This window comes from Rhodnius prolixus, unplaced genomic scaffold (genome assembly GCF_049639745.1).
Source record: "Rhodnius prolixus isolate KJV_2025 unplaced genomic scaffold, Rpr scaffold_4, whole genome shotgun sequence".
NCBI lineage: Eukaryota > Metazoa > Arthropoda > Insecta > Hemiptera > Reduviidae > Rhodnius > Rhodnius prolixus.
Window position 1 is genome coordinate 27850609 of NW_027411614.1, and position 19286 is coordinate 27869894.

Genomic DNA, 19286 nt, shown 5'->3' on the forward strand with positions numbered 1-19286 from the left:
ACGATTCACAACCAGTGTTCCCTCTAATTTTTTGTGACCTTTGTGCGCACATTTTAAAGTGTGTGCAGTTTTTTCCAAAATAAACAAATTTTGTGCGGCAATTTAAAAAAGTGCATATAATAAAAAAAAGACAGTACAATAATAGTATTAATATTCAGCCAAATTTTGTACCTACTTATACGCATTGACTCGATCTTACAGCATACCACACTTTACAACGGAACACAGGGAAAAAACTACCCTAAAATCAAGTGAAATCATTAGTTCGTGGAGACAGAATTTAGCTGATTACTGTGGCTCCCCTTTTCCATTCAAATGGAAAATAATAAAATTTAAATACAATGTAAAAACGTTGTCTGCTTCTAATTTTTTCAATTAAAACATTTGTCAAAACAAACAGACAAGAAAAATTCACAATTACTTATTATTGAACAATTTTAGAATTAAGGATTACATTTTTATTAATGGCATTTATTTTATAACTTCTCTCTCCTCTCTTTTGGTTTTTACCATTCTGCATAAATTTAATGAAATTTGCAAAAAATTTGTGCGCGCGAATATTTTTCATGTGCGCTTTGTTTAAAATTTATGTGCGCGCGCACACGCGCACAGTTTAGAGGGAACACTGTTCACAACTATGTTGTTTAAATATTGTTGGAGTTCTAAAAATGATCTCATGATGTTTATTTGTGCTTGATTGAAAATAATTATATAATTGAATTTAATAATTAACTTTGAAATTAATTTCTCATAATTTTATAAATGCACTTTTAATAAATTTAGTTAAAAACTTTTTTCCCAGCGTCCATTAATTTCCTTTAAATATGGTTTAAAGTATGTTTATGTTGTGAAAATTATTTCAACCAAACGCGATTCGTCTTTATCAGTGATTTAGTGAATGATTTTATGAGTGAAAATACTTGAAAACAATTAATTAAAATAAATCTTAAAGTTGATCGCATTTTCCAACTCCAATTTTAACAGCGTATTGAACATCGTACTGATATATAGGTGATAAATTCGTACATTTCAGTAAGGCGGCTCTTAAAGTCAAGATCAAAAGTATTTTCTATCTGGAACCTTCCTAAAATATTGTCAAATTTAAACAAAACTTGTGGCCTTTCAAGAAAATAGTTTGTTTACCAAATTTAAAGTAAATCTTTAGAGTAGTTTTTAAGAAAATAACGGAATTTGAAATTGGTCAAGTTATTTTCATCAAACTCATTTAATAAACAAAGTTTAATCTTGATTATTATATAAGAGATTCCTTTAAGGAATAATAATGCCAGAAGTACCCCAAAAACAACTTTCATGGGAAAATGAGGCTAATAAACGTTATAGCTTTATGTAACTCATTATTATAACTGGTGGAAAAAAAAAACGCGATAACGTTAGAGAGAGAAAAAAATTTAATCAGAAAATGTTATTTCCAATTAACCGAGTTTGCCTAAAAATCTTATTTAAGCGTTTAATATTGCAAAAAAGCAAATTGGACATTTATTTTGCCACGAGTTGGTGGATACTTTCATACTCGTATAACAGAGGTACACCTACCTCCGTTCATAAGGGAAGCACTCGCATTTCACAGTTTCCTTCTTTTAGTAGGAATAAATATTTTACTAGTACGAGGAAATGTTGAGATTGTGTTAATTACTTTCACGAGATAATGCGTGTTTTAAAGAAGGTTTTAAAGATACTTGAAAACGCATAAAATGTTTTTAGCCAAGGTCTTTGTATTTGGGTCAAACTATACGAAAACCCTATGAAAGATCAACTTTGATAATAATTAATTGGTTTGGATCTTTACGTATATTTTTGACAATGGCTCCAACTTTTATTCTAAAATTTGTTTTCATTAATATATACGTAAGTCGATCTTTATTATTTAAATCTTTGTCCAGAAAATTGATTTTTTAAGGGTTCTTATCAATCTCAAGTGACCCTACTGGGCAAACATCTAAGGGCTTTAACAAGGAAAGCAAGGATTTCATGTTTACAGAAAATCGTGTTTAATGTGTTTTTTAGAAAGAGGCAGGAAAGAAGCAAAACACGCTTTTCTCTGCATTTTATTATTAACAGCTCTCATATACAGGGTGTTCATTTTAAGACGGCTTAATTTCATGCTTAAACGGTTAATCTGAGCAAAAAATGGTAGAGGAAAAATTTGTTGCCCGTCACCTCTAGTTTCAGAATATGTGACTTGATTTTAGATTCCTGCCCGTATACGCGGCTGACGCGCGACCAAAAGTGAGGGCTTGCAGTTGACCCCTATTTTCATATAAACAGTTTTAAAGAGTATCTCCTTAACAAAAACTTACAGTTTAAAATGTTAAGTATAAGGGTTGATTAAACGCCAAAAGGTACACAAATAACAATTTTTTTGAGAAAGCGTTTTGAATAAAATAGGAAGGTATTTGTACGTAAAAAGAAAAACTAAACTGCGATTTCAGTACTTCCTTTTAAGAGGAGTAAGAAAAATAAACAGCGATTTCAGTACTTCCTTTTAAGAGGAGTAAGAAAAATAAACAGCGATTACAGTACTTCTCCCTAAAAGGCAAAGAGGCAAAGATTTTAAATCGAACGACAATTCATTCATAATGTAAATAGGTTCGCCCATTGATAATTTTAACGATTGCAGTACTTCCTCTTAGTAGGTGTAAGAGCATGATGGCACATCACAGCCACGAAGAGGAGCTTTAACCACTTATTCGGACTGAATTTTATCAAAATCGGACTAAGCGTTATAGAAATATTGGTAATAATAGTTTTAGAAAGGGCTTTACTTGGATGGGGCAAACTCCCCTCCTTATAAGGCACAGCGTCGAGACTTTTAAAGTACAAATCTGTACAAAATTTCGATTCGAATGACACTTCATTCATGAAAATCGGTTCACGCCTCGATAATTTGAAATGATTGCTATACTTCCTCTTAACAAGTGTAAGAGCAGATCGTCGCTTTAATGTTACGTAGGGAAGCCCTAACCCTATCATCCCACCAAATTTTATCAAAATCGGGCCAAGATTTACAGAGAAATTAGAAATAATAATTTTAGAGGGGGCCTTACATAAAGGGGGCTAACCCCTCTCCCATTCGATGTACAGCGTCGTGACCTCCAAAAGGCACATCTACATAAAATTCCGAATCGAATGACACCTCATTCATGAAAATCGGTTCTCGCGTTTAGGCGCTACGCAGTTTACAAAAAAGGTAACAACAACAAGAAGAAGAAGAAGAACAACAACAACAACAACAATTTTTGAAAGTGCCATTTTTGCTCATTTTCAGCAACTTTTTTCTCGAAATCTGTTATATCTATGTTGTTGCAAAAACATTACGGGCGTAAAGGAGGATTTGCCCTATGTTTTAAAGAAAATTTGGGAATTTTATCTTTTATAGAAAAAGAGAAAAAAATTGTCAAAGTTGGGTGTTTTTCAACGTTACGCTTTTTCGTGCAGTTTTTGATGGTCAACCCTTATACAACTGTCCTACCGGACAGTTTTAATATTGATGGTCAACCCTTATACAACTGTCCTACCGGACAGTTTTAATATAAAGTTTTGAAAGAAACCGGAAACCGCAATTCGATATCTTCAAAATTAAAGGTGCTAGGCTATTTCAAAATCTGGTATTTATTAATCATATTTCAATTTTTTAACTTGTTATCAAAGAGAAAAAAGTGCACGTGATATGTCATTTTTATGTATTTTTTCATCCCCTTTCTCCTAAAAATATTGCCAAGGCAGTAAAGCTAATATTTTTCTTAATATCGGGAAATAAGTAGTTTTCCGAGTTATTTTTCTAAGAAAAATCAAATGTTAAGAGCTTGAGATGTTCTCAAGCATACACAATATGGCTAAAAATTAATTTTACATCTGTTACAAACAAGAAAGTTTAAGCATGAAAAGCATTTGAGCCGTCTTAAAATGAACACCCAATACAGTTTTTTCATTCCAACATTTCTCCGGAAAAGTTAATTTTGGAGAGATTGTGATCTGAATACTGGTTTTGACGAGGGAAATGTGTTCGAAAAAAGGAAGAAGTAAGACGAATGAGGTGACAGATCCATCTATAAATCTTAGCCAAAAAAACTTCTAAATGCAATCCCCACCTGCTATGTTTAAAAGATAAACTCTTATTGTTTTAAGGTAATTCGTAAATTAGAATTACAATGAGAAGTTCAGTAAGAGAAAGTCAATATAACGAGACGTTTCTCGCCAGATTTTCTCGTAGTTTGATTTTTGTTGTAGTCTTACGCACATTTTGTTTTGATTAATAAAAAAAATTAAGAAAATTTGTAAAGTATTATAAACATTAATTTTCATTATAGAAAGAAATTATCTTAAGAGTAATAGAAAACGGGATAGTGCGACCCTTCAAGAAAATCACTTGTGCACAAATTCTGCCTCCAGATTTCAAACATTTGTAAATGATTTTATAGTTTCAAATGAATAGTTTGAGTAAATTATTAACTTACAGATCAGATAATTATTATCTACAAAAGCACAATAGAGAAATGTCTTAAAATGGGACAAGAAAACGATAAATAAAAATAATTTGGAGCACTACTAATGTAAAAGTGTTTAGTTTTTACGCAGATCTGGTAAAAACTACACCACAGTTGATGATTATTCCTAAATATAAAGATGTTTTACTATTAGAGAATGCCCTTCAATTTAAACAAAATAAACTAAGTTTTTTTAATTACCCGCAATTGAAGGGAGTAATGGATTTAAGGAAAAAATAACTAAAAACTAACAAATTATTTGAACTTAACAATAAATATAATACATCGCTATTTTTATTATTCTTTGCCATGTAAGTTGTTTTTCCAACAGTAACTTTGTTTAGTCTAACGGGACATAAATTCTTTACTGTACATTATAAAAAAAAAAAAATCCTTGTTAGTTTTATTTGTGTAGCTTTGCTATAGATATATTTGGAGACAACTCTAGAACACCCGGGCCGAGCTAAGGTGTCTAAGTTTAGAGTTAATGGTTCCGCCTTCTATTGCCGACTATTTCCGGTTGAAGCGCTCCAGAACATCCTTGACAATTTCAAATAAGCATAATAATAATAATAATAAAAAAGAAAAGCAAACGAAAAAACTCAAAATTTTTCTCTTAACATGTGTTACTTACTGTTCGTAAGAATGATACATCATCTTGCTCAGAGCCTCCTTCACTGTCAGCCATATTCCAATAGTTTTCTTAAAAACAAACTACAGCAAACGTGGAATAACTAGAAAGTTTTCTGTGATCAGGACAATGGAATCGGTTAAAAACAATTCCATAAAGGAAGGTGCAAAGGAAACTTATATATATTTTGAGAAAAGTGATAAGGAATGGGGTAAAATGGAAATATTTATAAAGTTCACAGGGTCACTGTCATTGTTTAACTTATTTTCAGCTTTTTCGTTTTTTTTTTTTTTTTTAATGTTTAAAGTTGTTGAAATTTTAAGTTATATCGTTCGGTAAGAAAATTCGAAGTTTTTTGAAAGGAGTGAATTTTTTAGCCTAGAAGTGAACAGCGATTTTTGGTACTACAACCAGACCGGCCAAACTTGGACTAAGGCTGGTAACTCAGACTGGTCGCTCCGATAGTGTAGCTACCCTACTCCGCCAGATCTACCCCACTCAGCAGCACCTTCGCTGCGTCCCTAACCGCCCTAATTCTAACACTGAAAAAAAGGTGAACACATCAAAATAGATAAATCTAGCCAGTACGTGACAAAAAATGAAATTGAAGCTGAAAACTATTTAACTAGCCCCTCTTATTGTCAGCATTATTGGAAACTATCTGTATCTTTTTACCTTAAGCAGAATAACACTCCACCCAATCATTCTTTAAACAATTCATAATTGCAAATTTATATTTATAAAGTGGATCTATACGTGAATTTTTTTATTAAATATTTTGAAATCATCTAAATCCGAAAATGTTTCGCACAAAGTCCGTATGTGCGTTTGTTGGTATGGAAGAGAAATTTAGAGAAGACCCTTTCAAAACGTTACTTAATTTGACCGTCCACTTTAAGTCCCTCCTGAACAAATAATCAATTAATTTTGCAGAATCTACTGCTCATTTGTGAACTACACTTACAGAAATGGTGAACGTTTTTTTTCCTCTACCTTAACAGCTGGACTGGCAATTTGAATAAAAAGTTTGACTGCGTTAGACTAAAAATAAGGTAAAACAAAATATTTTACAAATATGTTTGGTAGGTGGTTACAGTTAAGTTTCAAATTGAAATCTGTGTCAGTTTTGAAACTCCTAACAAGTCTTTTTTGGAAATAAATCGTTTAACTTTTCCTCGCATTTGTCCTCACATTTTCCTAACATAACTCATTATAAAAGCAATATCGCATAAATTTTAGACAGTATAATTAATTTTTTGGTTAATTCAAATTATCTGCTCACCACATAATATACTTACGTTAAATCCAGAAGAAGTCAATTACGTTAAGTCCAGAAAAATTTATTATGACCTCTCTTTCCTCTGCAAACTTCTCCATTCTCAAATAGACTGTCCCTTACCTTCTTTCTCTAATTTCTTTTAATATCTCATCCCATACTGCAAGACATTCTTCTCCATTCAATGTACTGCAAACATAATTACGGTTTTTACTCCCCTATCTTTCGTATGATGCAGATAGCCAATCACTTAGATTTCTTTGACACAGATATACAAAATTTTCTAAATAAAGCCAGATGTCAACTATTTCTTTGAGTTATTTGTATTGTATAAATCTGTATAATAACCTCTAAAAGGTAAAATAAAATGCTAAAGCCTAATTATAAATTAAACCTAAATTATAGATTTGAGAACTATTTGTATTATTTATGTTATTATTATTATTGTTGTTGTTTCTGTAAATTGGAGTATTGATCCGTTTTTTATTTAAAAATAAAAATAAATATTTTTTATTTTCTTTTAACTTGTAAGAGAGAGTTCGTATGTTCCAGAACTTTGGAGATTGCATTCTCCTTACTTTATGTACAAAAGAAAAGTATAAATGAAGTATGTACTTCATTAAAACAAAAAATATTTGAAGTGAACCAAAAAACATTTTTTTATATAAGCATTTATTTTTTATTAAGACTCGTTAAAATCGTTGGGCACTAACGCTTGCAGTTTTCTCAGTACATAGTCGGCGTCTCACATTACAGGCTATAATATAAATCATAACCGAAAGGAACCTTTTAGGTCTATGACCTTCTAGGGACTATGCTCTTCATTAATTTAAGTCACGCTAAGGGATTGTGATTTCGTGTGAGATCGGAACTTTGCGATCAATTGCAGTGTCGTTTACGTCATAATTGGTGGTAATTATACTGTTAATAGTTATTATACTGTGTTAATAGTGTCTGTCCAGCTAGATAGGTACTCCATCACGCTGTCATCACTCCTGTAGGAAATTTCTAAGAAAAATGTAAGGGTTGCTATCTTGGACTCCCACGTCTTGAGTACTGAATGCTGATCCCTAAGGATTATTAAGGCGCTATCTTTCTCTTTACGAAAATTTCTCTTGCACTGCCGACCTGTAGCTTAGACTGCAGAGTCTCAGATTATTATATTATGGTGTTTGCTGATTATAATACCTGAAACAAACTAAGACTAAGAGCAAACAGAAAGGAGCATTCCAATCTTAGCACATTCTTCATAATTATCCCTCAACCGCTTCTAATCTCAAGTCTTAAACACTCTGAAATTCAATTTATTCTGTAGTTCAGTAGTAAAGCATTACCCCAAAACTTCCAGATAGTAGTTAAGACATTGTAGCATTAGTTGTACTCCTAGCATTAAATTAACTACATTTGAGTTTAAGTGAAAGTTTATACTAGTTTTATTATAGTTTAAATGGCGAAGAAGGTGTTCTTTTTTAAAATAAAATTTCTCTAGAATTATTGTGCCTGTAAGTGATTATAGCTTAATTAAGAAAATATATTTCTCTTTTACTATATATATATATATATATATATAATATATATATATATATATATATATATATATATATATATTAACGAACTAAAGTAATAATTTCGAATTTATTTCTACAATGTGCACCAAAATAATAGCGAGATTGCTATGCAGGTGTTACCGACTGACTGCTCCTTAGATCTATTTATAAAACCTCAGTCGCCATCTCAACACTGTTAATCTATTGCACAACTTGTGTCTGTAATTTTATGTTTAATTGCCAAGCTTTTCAAACTATTATAAAAATTATAAGATTGGAAATTACAAATTCGTTTTTTTTTTTACTTTTATGGAGCCTCGACTTGTTTTTTATTTTTAATCATGAACATTGTATTTATTCATTCAACCTAAGATTATGTTGTAAAACACATACAATAACATAAAGCAAGTTTCGAAACTAGCTCATTCCAAGGTATGTTGTGGTTCAAACTGTTCATAAAGGTTTGATACAAAATTTGCAGTTCCCAACTAGAATATACTCGTAAAATTTCTATGTCAATATTATTAACTATTTCATTATCAATGTTAGTAACTCTTATGTCCTTCTTGCAGAAAACTTTACCTTAAAAAAACAAATTTGGAGGCAATTGCTTTCGGTGAGAAAAATATACAAAGAAATAAAGAAACGTGTTTGCAACACACGTGTTGAAAGTATTTGAGCCTTATTATGCAGCCTATGACCCGAATAATGCATTGATTTTATTTACTAATACAATTAGCCCTCCTTCGGCGATATTTCACTCTTACCAAAATAAAATTAGCCATTAAAAAAGCTTCCTCATCGAAAACCAATCAACACACATTATATCAATAATTAAATCTATGCACACCTAGCAAACTAATCAATCAGCTTCAAAAATACAAATTCATTGCCAGCCATTTGAAACTTAAAAGATGAATCCATTTCAAAATTTCAGGTTCTTCTTCATTTTGGGTGTAGTGAAGATATTGTAAATATATATAACAACTTTTAAAAAAATGTTTAATGAATTGAAAAATACACATAAGTATATATTTTTAAGGAAAAGAACATTTTTTTACTGCCTTCTTAGATTGTCAACAGCCAGCGCTAATTTTCTAATGTTGCTTAAACAACCTGCGGAGGCTTCTTGTAGAGTTTCATCAGATGACCCAATTGTGGTCAGCAGATACTGAAAGAAAATGCATTGTTTTATAATAACAATGTTGCCTAAATTTTCTTAAAAATTTACTACAATAAGTAAATTTAGTGCACAGAGCTGGAGGTGCACTAACTTTGAAAATGCTCGTGCTTTTTACAACTCAGATCGAGGGAAAAGAGATGATACAGAGAGATATAAGTTTATAAATATTTTTTCTTTATTTAAAATAAATGAATCAACAAAGCGCATATGGAATACTAACAGGAACAACTCCTCCATGATGTAAAGTGACACAATTGAACGGATTTTGAGATATTTTATGTAAGGCCAATGCGGTAGATCTGTGCACTCGCCTTTCTTTACTCGACATATAAGTGACAAGAGGAGCTACAGCACCCAGTCGACCAAATTCGTAGCAGTTATTACCCCAGTCACAGCAATTTGCTATGGCGAGTGCCAAATGTTCTCTCAGTTGATCATCCTCCTACAATAAATTTAGGCTGTTACAAAGGGTTAATTGTAATGTTATTTTTTTTTAAAAAAAAAAATATTTATCCTGTTACCTATAATCATCCTGAAACTCTTTCAACATCAATATCAATAAAATCTTTTAAAAAAAGAAAGAATATATATATCATTAAGAGAGCATTTACCGCATGAACAAGATTGCAAAGTAAAGGTACGACGCCATGATCTGAAATGACGGCTAAATTCTCTTTGTCTCGCGCTATATTAGCAAGTGCTGCACAAACACTAGCAAGTACATCCTTATCCGTTGACTTCAGCAAACTGACTATAAGTTCCAAGCCACCCACTAAACTTCTCACCATTTCACCGCTATCCTAACACATAAAGAGATTTAATTATTCTTTCAATGAAGAATTATATTTAAAAATTTGTGATAAAACATTTTGAACATGTTCTGGTATTGGTTTTGAGAAGTTACTAATTTTATGCTTATAACACAAAATGTGTCGCATAAGTTTTAATAACCAGTACTATCAATTTGATGCGGATTCAGCTTGTCCTCTCTGCCAATTACAAGCACCAAATGACTTATTTCACTTTTTAATGAACTGCCCGGCCTCACACAGAGCTAAATATTTAGAAAAACATTTTTCTGCAACCCCAGACTACGATAAATTTATTTAATTATTAAGTTTTTCTATTAATACGTCGGAAGAGAAAATAAAGGATATATACTTGTTTTGTACCGAAAGTTTTAAATTAAGAAATTCTTTATTATCTTAATGTTATTGGTTTATTATTATTGTAACTTCAAGAAATCTCCTGTCTCTCTCTCTTTATTTAACACCTTTATTTGTAATTCTGCTTTTTACTTGTTTTTTTACTTGTTTTAATTTATGTACATAAGTACTACTATTTTGTTAGGCAAAGAAAGTGTTTTAATTCCAATTTATTTTTATTTTTACTTTAATTTATTTTGTAGTAATTATAACAAATGTATTATTTTATGTAATTTTCCACATTAGCCAACTCCTTCTGTAAGCCTAACGGCATAAACAGAGTAAATAAAAAAAATAAAATACTAATTCTGTGCTATCCACGCTCCTAAGAGCTTATATAGTTACCTGAGTTGATGTTATGAAAAAAAAAGTTCTTTAACAAACTGATCGAAATTCATGTTTAAAAAGGACTAATGTTGTTAAACAGGATCGTTAACTTGAAATAAAAGCTCGGGATAAGTTAGTTAGAATAATTTTTAGAAAAATGAAGTTAGATCTTAGACAACAGACCAATGATCTTTAGTCCTGAATCATTCTCTTTGAAAAATCTTCAATCGTTTTTACACTTTTTTTCCTTAAATCTACTTTCTACTTTTTTTCACTTTATCCCATGCATTCCTACGAACCTATTAGCATTACACGCTCATTAAAAATGTAATTAAATCAAATCATAGTTCTGATTCTTAGTTATTTAGGAAGTTTATTATTTTTATTTTAATAAATTTTTTAACAGAGCTGTTCCTTAAATCACTATTAAAGCTGTGAAAATTTTACATTTTTTTTGTGATATAAAAAAATTAAATAATTATCTTTTGAATTAAAAAGATTTTAAACATTTAATATTTATACATAAATTTAATGAAGGCGTCTCGATAGAGGCGAGGCGTTACTGAGTTCGATTATCCTGTTCTAGGCCTTGGATTTTAATAATGAATAATTTGAGACAATATTCGCTACTCGCCTCCATCCACGACACCTAATTTAGTAGGTGGACATACTTTACTTTTACTTATAAATTCAATGAAAAAGAACACAGAAAACTAATATTTCAATAATTGCGTAATAAACCTTGGAATTATTAATGCAGGGCACAAGAGCCCATGCGGCGCATGTTTGCACTTTTGGTGAATCATTCTTTAGCAAAGACCAGACTAGTCTTACACCATCCAGTTCTTCGATTCTGGCCATACATTCTTTCTCATGAGCACATTGGCCTAATACACAACTGACATTTTCTAATAAAGCTTTGTTGGTCATATTAAGCAATGAAACAAGAGCATCTAATCCTCCAGCTTTACAAATAGCAATCCTGTTTGGTGGCAATTTTGCGCATTCAGCCAAAGCACCAGCAACATTTTTTAATACCTGGAAAAAAAAAATGAAAATCTTTAAAACATAAAGTGATTGACTTATTTATACATATATATTTATTACATATGAATAATAAGAATAAATTTGAATTAATTCCAATAAACTAAACCATCTTGCATCGAATATATATTAATATTTTAATATACATAAACTATTTTTGCACATCATTGAACAAATTCATTTTTTTCATTGCTTTATTAGTTGTTTCATTAATTTAGATAACTATTTATTAATGTGAATATTCACAGTAATAGTTCTCTTTTCATAAAAATATAATTTTTTAAGAGAGTGCAATTTAAATTTAAAATAAAATTAATTCCAATAATTCATGTTAAATGTAAACTTTTGTAAAATAGATAACGATTAAAAAAATAACAATATTCTTTCATCCCCCACATACACCTAGGTACTTTACCATAAGAATATGATTACATAAGTTAAAGAAATAATAACAAATTTAGATTAACATTGATTGCTTATTTAATTTGATGCTAAAGACAATTAGCCAAACATAAACTTCTTGGATGCAATCCTTGAAACATCTTCTTTATATTATTGCTAAATGCTTCAATGTATCTGTTGTGAATAACAGTGCATATTCTAGAGAGAAAACATTAACCTTCATGTCATGAGCTTAACAGCCAAAACCTAAATCCATGAATATAAAATTTTGCACATTTTATCAGCTATTCTTCTTTGTGCAATAGATCTACTCAATCGTGTAAATAGAGAAGAATAACGGGTTCCAAAAACAGCCCTACCTGACCGCACTCCGTACTAGTAACGGTAAACCGAGTTTTTTTTTCAAAATGTTTTTTTCCGATTAAAATTCAAAATAGAAAATCTGTACGACTGAAATTTTTCCGCTTACAATTTGTAAGAGAAAGAAAAATTGTAAATTTTTTTTCTATTTTCTATTTTACTTTTTCATTATAATTTTGATACCATTTCTTATGTCACTAGAATAAAATAAGTAATAACAAGAATTTAAGGATTAAATCATTTCTCATACCTCTTCATTTTCATCCCTTAAAAGGTCTACTAATATAGAAATAATTTCTAATTCATCTAAACGTCTCACGTTATCAATAGATTGGGCGCACTTCCAAATAGCCCCCGTTGCAGCAGATAGGAGAGCCTTATCTGTTCTTCCTCCTTCATCACTGATTAATGAAACCAAGAGTTCTAATCCACCATACTCTCTGACTAATCTTCTAGTTGCTTCCTCTTCGGCGCACTTATTTTCAAATAAAACAACACAAAATTAATACGGTGATTAAATAAATTATCAGAAAAATTTCATATTAACTTTGAATTTTTTTTTTAACTTTTCAAAAATAATATGCCTTTAATTGTACTCGCATATTTTCTGGTGATTTAGTTGGTTTATTAAAAGGAGTAAAGTGCCGATACTGTGCAAAATACTGACGTGAAACAACGGGTGGCCTGTACGCGAGGAAAAGTAGGGAAGAGTTTTAATAACGTTTATGTATTTTTCGAATTTGATTAATTCTAACACAAAACGAAATTTGAAAGCTTGCTTTATATATGTGTGTAACTTTCCTATACATGTACTTTTCTTGTATAAACTATATCAGACAAGTTCTAGCAGAACAATTTACAGTACAATTTATTATTATTATTATTATTTATAAATTTACAATCTGTAAAGTAAAAAATCCTATAGATAAATGAGTGAACAGCGGAATCTGTTAGTACGGCACTTTCGCACATGTATAATAATTTTACTAATAATAAAAATAATAATGCACTGATGCACCACTGATCTATGATTTACATAGTCATAGGTGAAGAAAAAAAGTTTTGAGAAAAGAGAAAGAACCGTTAAGTAATGAACTTCTTTTTTTGAAGAATTATCATGAAGTCATTAAAACTTGATGTACAGAATATGTTAAAATTAATACAGTTAAAAAATTTTCTCATAATGAAATGCATTTAAATTTTATTGTTTAAAAAATTTTATAAGTTCACCTTAAAAATGGCTGAAGCACAATGTTTTTTGAGCTGTGGATTGTCAGTAGACAAAAAGTGTACCATATCTCCTATCATACCTTCTGACTGAATGTCGAATTGATAATGTCTCTAGAAAAGATAACTAGCTTTTAAAATTATAAAAATGAAATAAGTAAATTATTTTTATTAATTGTTTGAAGGTAATTCATTAATGACATAGCATTTAGCTAAAGTGCAAAACTGAACGGTAGAATAGAATATAATAATTTTATTCGTTTTCAGGGTTCTACCCTATACAAATGAAGCTTGGTTAAATAAAATGAAATCAAATAGTATCTTATTAAACATAAATAAATAAAAAAACAAATTGAAAACTAAAAATATACATTCTAATCGAATAAAACAAAACAAAACAAAAATTTTAGAAACATAAAAAATTAAAAACAAAACAAAATTATAAAAGTAATTTTTTACAAACTCAAAACAAAATTTCTCATTTTGAAGGCACTTCTTACAAAATAAAATAAATTATTTAATTTGTTAAAATCGGTTATATCTAATAGAGCTTGAACTAGAACAAAACTGAACTGTTTGCGGTAAAAATGTTACACTTTTTAGTTATGAGTTTCTACATAAATATTGCAATTAGTAAGAATAATGTTCCTAATTTTTTTCTATAACATGAATTATTGTTGGCTATCATCTTAGCATGTATTACTTAAAACAATAATATAAGTGCTTAACATTACTGGACATAAACTACAGCTCACCTCTGATGAACATTGATCAATCGTGCCTAATGTGTAAACAACTATTTCTTCATGCACGGAAGAAAGAAATCGAGCTAAAATTCTAACACACCCAGCCTTTCTCATTAATTCTTTGTTCTTTGTTGATAATGATAAGGTGCAAATAGCTCTAGCACTTCCTATAACTACACTTAATACCTACAAATATGTTTAAAAAAAAAGAAAAATTTTGTTTAGTAAGCAATAATTAAAAGCCCTTATTAATTTTACAAATAAATGTAATAATTATTCAGCTTAATATTTTATACAATCTTAACAATAACGTATAGTCATTCGACTCGTGCCGAAAGTTGGATGGCACAGAAATGTCCACTCTGCGTCAAAAAAAAGAAGTATCCGAGGTACCGGGGCTAACGCTGGAGTTAACGCAGGCTTGGAAGGGCATTTGACTCTCCGGAAAGCCTTCGGGAATTTCGGATGTGGAAGAGGATGTAAGCACTCTTAAGCGGCTTTTTAGAGGTAGTGGTCGTCACAATCTGCCGACCTTTTTCTTCCTATGGATCTCAGCGCTATTACGCTTCCTGGATAGTTACCAGGTGTTAGAGGGGAATGTAACCTCCTAGAATCCTCTTCGGGAAGATTTCTTCAGAACACATAGGGAGTTGGGGTGAGTTGACTCCATTGAGTAATTAATCTCTTACTGCCGGTTCCCACTTCTCTTCGAACTTCTCAGGTGGGTTGTTCCATCCACTTCAGGGTCTCACCTTGCACCAATCGAGTCACAAGAGATACAATTAAATGCCACATTGCAGAACACCCTGGGGGGGAATAAAATGTTAAGGGTAGCACATTATCAGAAGAATAAAGTACGTGAGAAGAAAACAATACTATAATGCTGAAAAGTCTAATGGTAGCTATTCCAGACTTTCTTTACGTTAACCACAAAATTATGAATACACTCTTTGGCCTAGATACCGTCGAATATACGCACCATTCCATCACTTTCTGCAAGATGCGAAGCTGGCGTAGTAAGCAACTGTTTTGGGACATCCATTAGGTCTACCTACAATAATATTACAAAGGAACAAGAATATTTCTTAGTTATGAGAACTGAATAAGACTCAAGTCAAATAATATTATAAATATAATATTCAAACAAAATATATTTTTTGGTAATCAATAATAATTTAGAACAATACCAAAATTGGTATGCCTTGAGATTTGCGAACAAGAGTCCTCGCCTTTGATATTTGGGCCAAATTTGCGAGAGTATTAGCTGCTAAACTTTGAAGCTGAGTTTCTGGACTTTTAAGAAGTTCAACCAGGAGTTCAACAGCTGCTAATTCTGTCATTTCCTTTTGTACTTCTTTGTGATGTGATAAATTCTCTAGTACTTGTAGAGATCCCAACTGAAAAATTCTCATTATTTTTTTTGTTTTTTTTTTATAAATTCTGGAATTAGGAGTAATTAGTAATCAAAAAGTTATTGCTTACAACACATTTTGGTTCATTCGTTTCTAATAGATTGATAAGAATTTCCAGTCCTCCAATATCCCTCATTGCTAGTAAAGCGACGTCTGAGTTCAAATCTTGATCTTTCATGCATGCTAATGCAATAACTGTTGCTGTCTGGTTGCCTGCCTTTAAAATAATACAATACACAAAAATAAATTATCGTTTTTTACTCCAATCAGAACATGATTTGTACATTTAAATTTCAGTTGTTAATTTAACTAACTCAGTCTAATAGGTAAATAAGGAACTAGACAAAAGAGAAACCAACTTCAACCTGGTTTTATAAAAATCAGAATTCAAGAATTCTAGAGTATAACAGAAATTCAGTTATTGAGACTGTATTTCAAGATTTTTTAAATCCAGAACCTTGTTGTTACCGTGCATTTTTCTTCTCCAATTATAAATAAATTACGGATTAGCTCAGTGGTTAGCGTATACTGCATATCAACTCAGAGTTCCAGGGTTCGAATTCAGCTGCTGTCCCATAATTAAATTAGGTTTTCTCTTCATAGGAACTTACTGCAGCTCACTGTCCGGTGATGGTCAGTGTGGTCTAACAGAAAATACCGTCCAAAGGCCAGGAATGCATTAAACAAAATATTAAAAAAATTCAGATGTTGACGCGCCTTAAATTTTTAAAAAGGTAAGCTACTATGTCAAATCGCTAAAATTGGAATTTAATAGGGTTCAAAAATATAAAACTGAAAATTGCTCGAAAAAATAAGCATGCCATATAAATGCCCATATACTGCTTCGCCCTTTCATTTCAAACTTTTAAAGTCAAAACTCTAATCTGTCAATGACATTCCTCCCTGTTCTCATCGTGGTCATTTTGCATTGTTTTCGAAGGTGACTTTAAAGATTTATAACCTGATGTTTGACTACCCGTCTATAGATTCTTCTGGACAGATAAACCTCATTTTAGGGCATGAAACTTACATCTATTTGCGTCTAAGAATCTGTTTTTTATTTCTACTCATCCTACACCAATTACAACATAGGCAACACTCTCTATCCGATTATGTGCCTAATAGGCTCGTATGACTCGTATTCGTCTTTTCTTCTTACACTTACACGATGTCTACGCTGTCTAGCGACATTTGTTAAAACTGTACGAAAATTTTAACTCATGTATCTGCCGCTAGATAGCAAGAGCATGCCTTTTATTATATGCGAGAATATAAAACAAAAATGACTAGCAGTTTTAATGAAGTTATAAAGTAGACTTTGTTGCATGTCTAGGCTACCTAAGACTGTATGACAAATGCATAAATTTGATCATTTATTTTGTGCACACTGACTATCTTGATTTTGGCATTATGCTGTCTATGGTTGATAAAAAAATGGTAGAAATTGGTTTGTGAAAAAATATTTTAAAACTTGCAGGAAGCTAAAACTTTATATTAGACCGGGCTGCAACAAAATGATCAAAATCCTTAAATGGAAAGTGCCACCATGTAGAACGGATTTTTACATTTTTGAGGTATTCTTGAAAATGGTTCCAAATATTTTTTTTTTTTTTAAATTCTGTACATACATTGTAGGACCATGGACCATAATTTTCATTTAAAATATTTTTCAAGGAAAATTCTATTCGGTATTTCTGTGAGAGAGTGGATACGTCGAAAATAACATTTTCTAAATAATGCAATGTTTTTTGTTCTACATATTATATTGCTAAAATTCCAAATTTGTAAAGTACTACTTCACTGAACCGATTATTCACCTTTTTGCAATGTTTTCTCAGTTGCCCAAAAAAGTTTCTTTAAAATCTGCATTTTCTTAATCTAGAGTGGATATACTTCTGTCCTTTTTTGACAAATTTTGCTAGTACTTTTCGACTAATCAGGCTCTTAAAAAAGAAATGGATATTCTTCCCCCTAAAATACCTTTTGTGTAAGTTGTACACAAAAGGTATTTAAGGCTGTGTGTTTTGAAGAGGGATTTAAGGCCTTGCTAAAATCTTGAATAAAATAGAAAATTTCAAAACCGTGTTTACCACTTTATTAGTAGATTTTGTACTTTTCTGAGACTTATTTAAAAATATCTCCTGCGATTTGTATAATTTATAGCTGTCCCAAACATGAACATTTGTATTATATTATAGATAATAATACCTTAATAAATTTTAGCAATTTTTGTATATTCCAGTAGTCGGAAGGAAGATCAGATCTATTCGCATCTTGCCACTTGTCCTGATCTATCAATGGAAGGTTTTCACTATCTTCACTATCACTACTCTCAGATTCCGACATTACAATTACTAATGGTTCTGAAAAAGTTTGATCAATAACCACATCCAAGCGATTATTTTGTTTTTAAAATTATTTTAGAGCTTTTGCAATTTAGCTTTATTGTGAATAATTTTTTTTTTTTTTTTGTTAAATCAGACCAAATAGTTGTGTTAGAGGGTACAATTCTCATTGTTAATGTTCCAATTTAATGCTTTTAAAATCATTTTCTTCAAATTACATACAATATTTCTTATACGTCCATCACTTTTATTTTGAATCTTTTCCCTAGAAATTTTATTTTTGATTAATTGCTTAGCTTCCAGTATCTCGCATTCTGAGTGATTTCTTAAACTTTGCTAAAATGCAAGGGCTTAAGCATATATAACCAGCTAATGGAAGTATAATTTTTAAAGGAAAGATCTTGGGAGAATTTATCATTATTTCGTAGTACAATAGTTGTGCGCAATGCGTATATTACAATAAAAGACGGTTAAATATTTGACTCTTTTTTTTCCTCTGAGGTTAGTAAGTAAAACGCTCCCACCTTGTTTACGTGAAAATTAATTAAAGAATCCACAAGTCAAGCTGATTTAAAACTAGATTATCTCTCGTTATCTGATGTCTGCCTAGCTTCATCACAACTTCTTCTTTAGTAAGAAAATTGCTTGAACAATCGACTAATAATATTTATAATAAATATTTATCTGCAGAGTTCAAGCACCATAACAGAGAAAGAAAAAACTATAATTTGGTAACTCTGAATTGAATATAAGGTTAAATAAAATTTAGCAAAACTTAAAAAATTATCGACATAGAATTGACATAGAAGGCATTAAGTTTTGTAAGTTAAGTATCATACTGCTTCTAGAACATACTGTTCATTAAGAATCGTAATGTACAAATCACGTCACACAATACGCGGCAAATCTCAAAAAAGTTATCCAACTAGTCTTGGTCATAATACATTTTATATTAATCTTATAGGGAGAGCACAAAGTCATTGACAACGTGCTAGCGGTGAAATTTTCTAAATTGCTGCTTTAAACGAAACGTTATTCACGAATAATAATTATAAATTATTGGTACAGAAAAGATA

The 19286-nt window shown here is 30.8% G+C and overlaps 2 protein-coding genes across 6 annotated transcripts in view; both read right to left on the minus strand.

Moving 5' to 3' along the window:
* RyR (Ryanodine receptor) overlaps positions 1–5580 on the minus strand; it is a 118593-nt gene extending 113013 nt beyond the window's left edge. For all 5 annotated transcript variants that reach the window (XM_074130704.1, XM_074130702.1, XM_074130701.1 and 2 more), the window contains exon 1: positions 5140–5580. In XM_074130704.1, coding sequence (XP_073986805.1) covers positions 5140–5193 — 54 coding nt within the window. In that variant the 5' untranslated portion in view covers positions 5194–5580. The remainder of the gene's footprint in view (positions 1–5139) is intronic.
* A 3364-nt stretch (positions 5581–8944) lies between these two features.
* On the minus strand, positions 8945–18926 carry LOC141456020 (outer dynein arm-docking complex subunit 2-like). The gene is made up of 11 exons (XM_074131593.1): positions 18074–18926; positions 15936–16082; positions 15641–15850; positions 15433–15504; positions 14463–14639; positions 13711–13821; positions 12731–12955; positions 11416–11712; positions 9754–9942; positions 9363–9584; positions 8945–9130 (listed from the first exon to the last, which is right to left on the minus strand). The coding sequence occupies exons 1-11, from the start codon at positions 18209–18211 to the stop codon at positions 9017–9019; spliced, it is 1902 nt and encodes a 633-aa protein (XP_073987694.1). The 5' UTR covers positions 18212–18926; the 3' UTR covers positions 8945–9016.
* Positions 18927–19286: the final 360 nt, after the last annotated feature.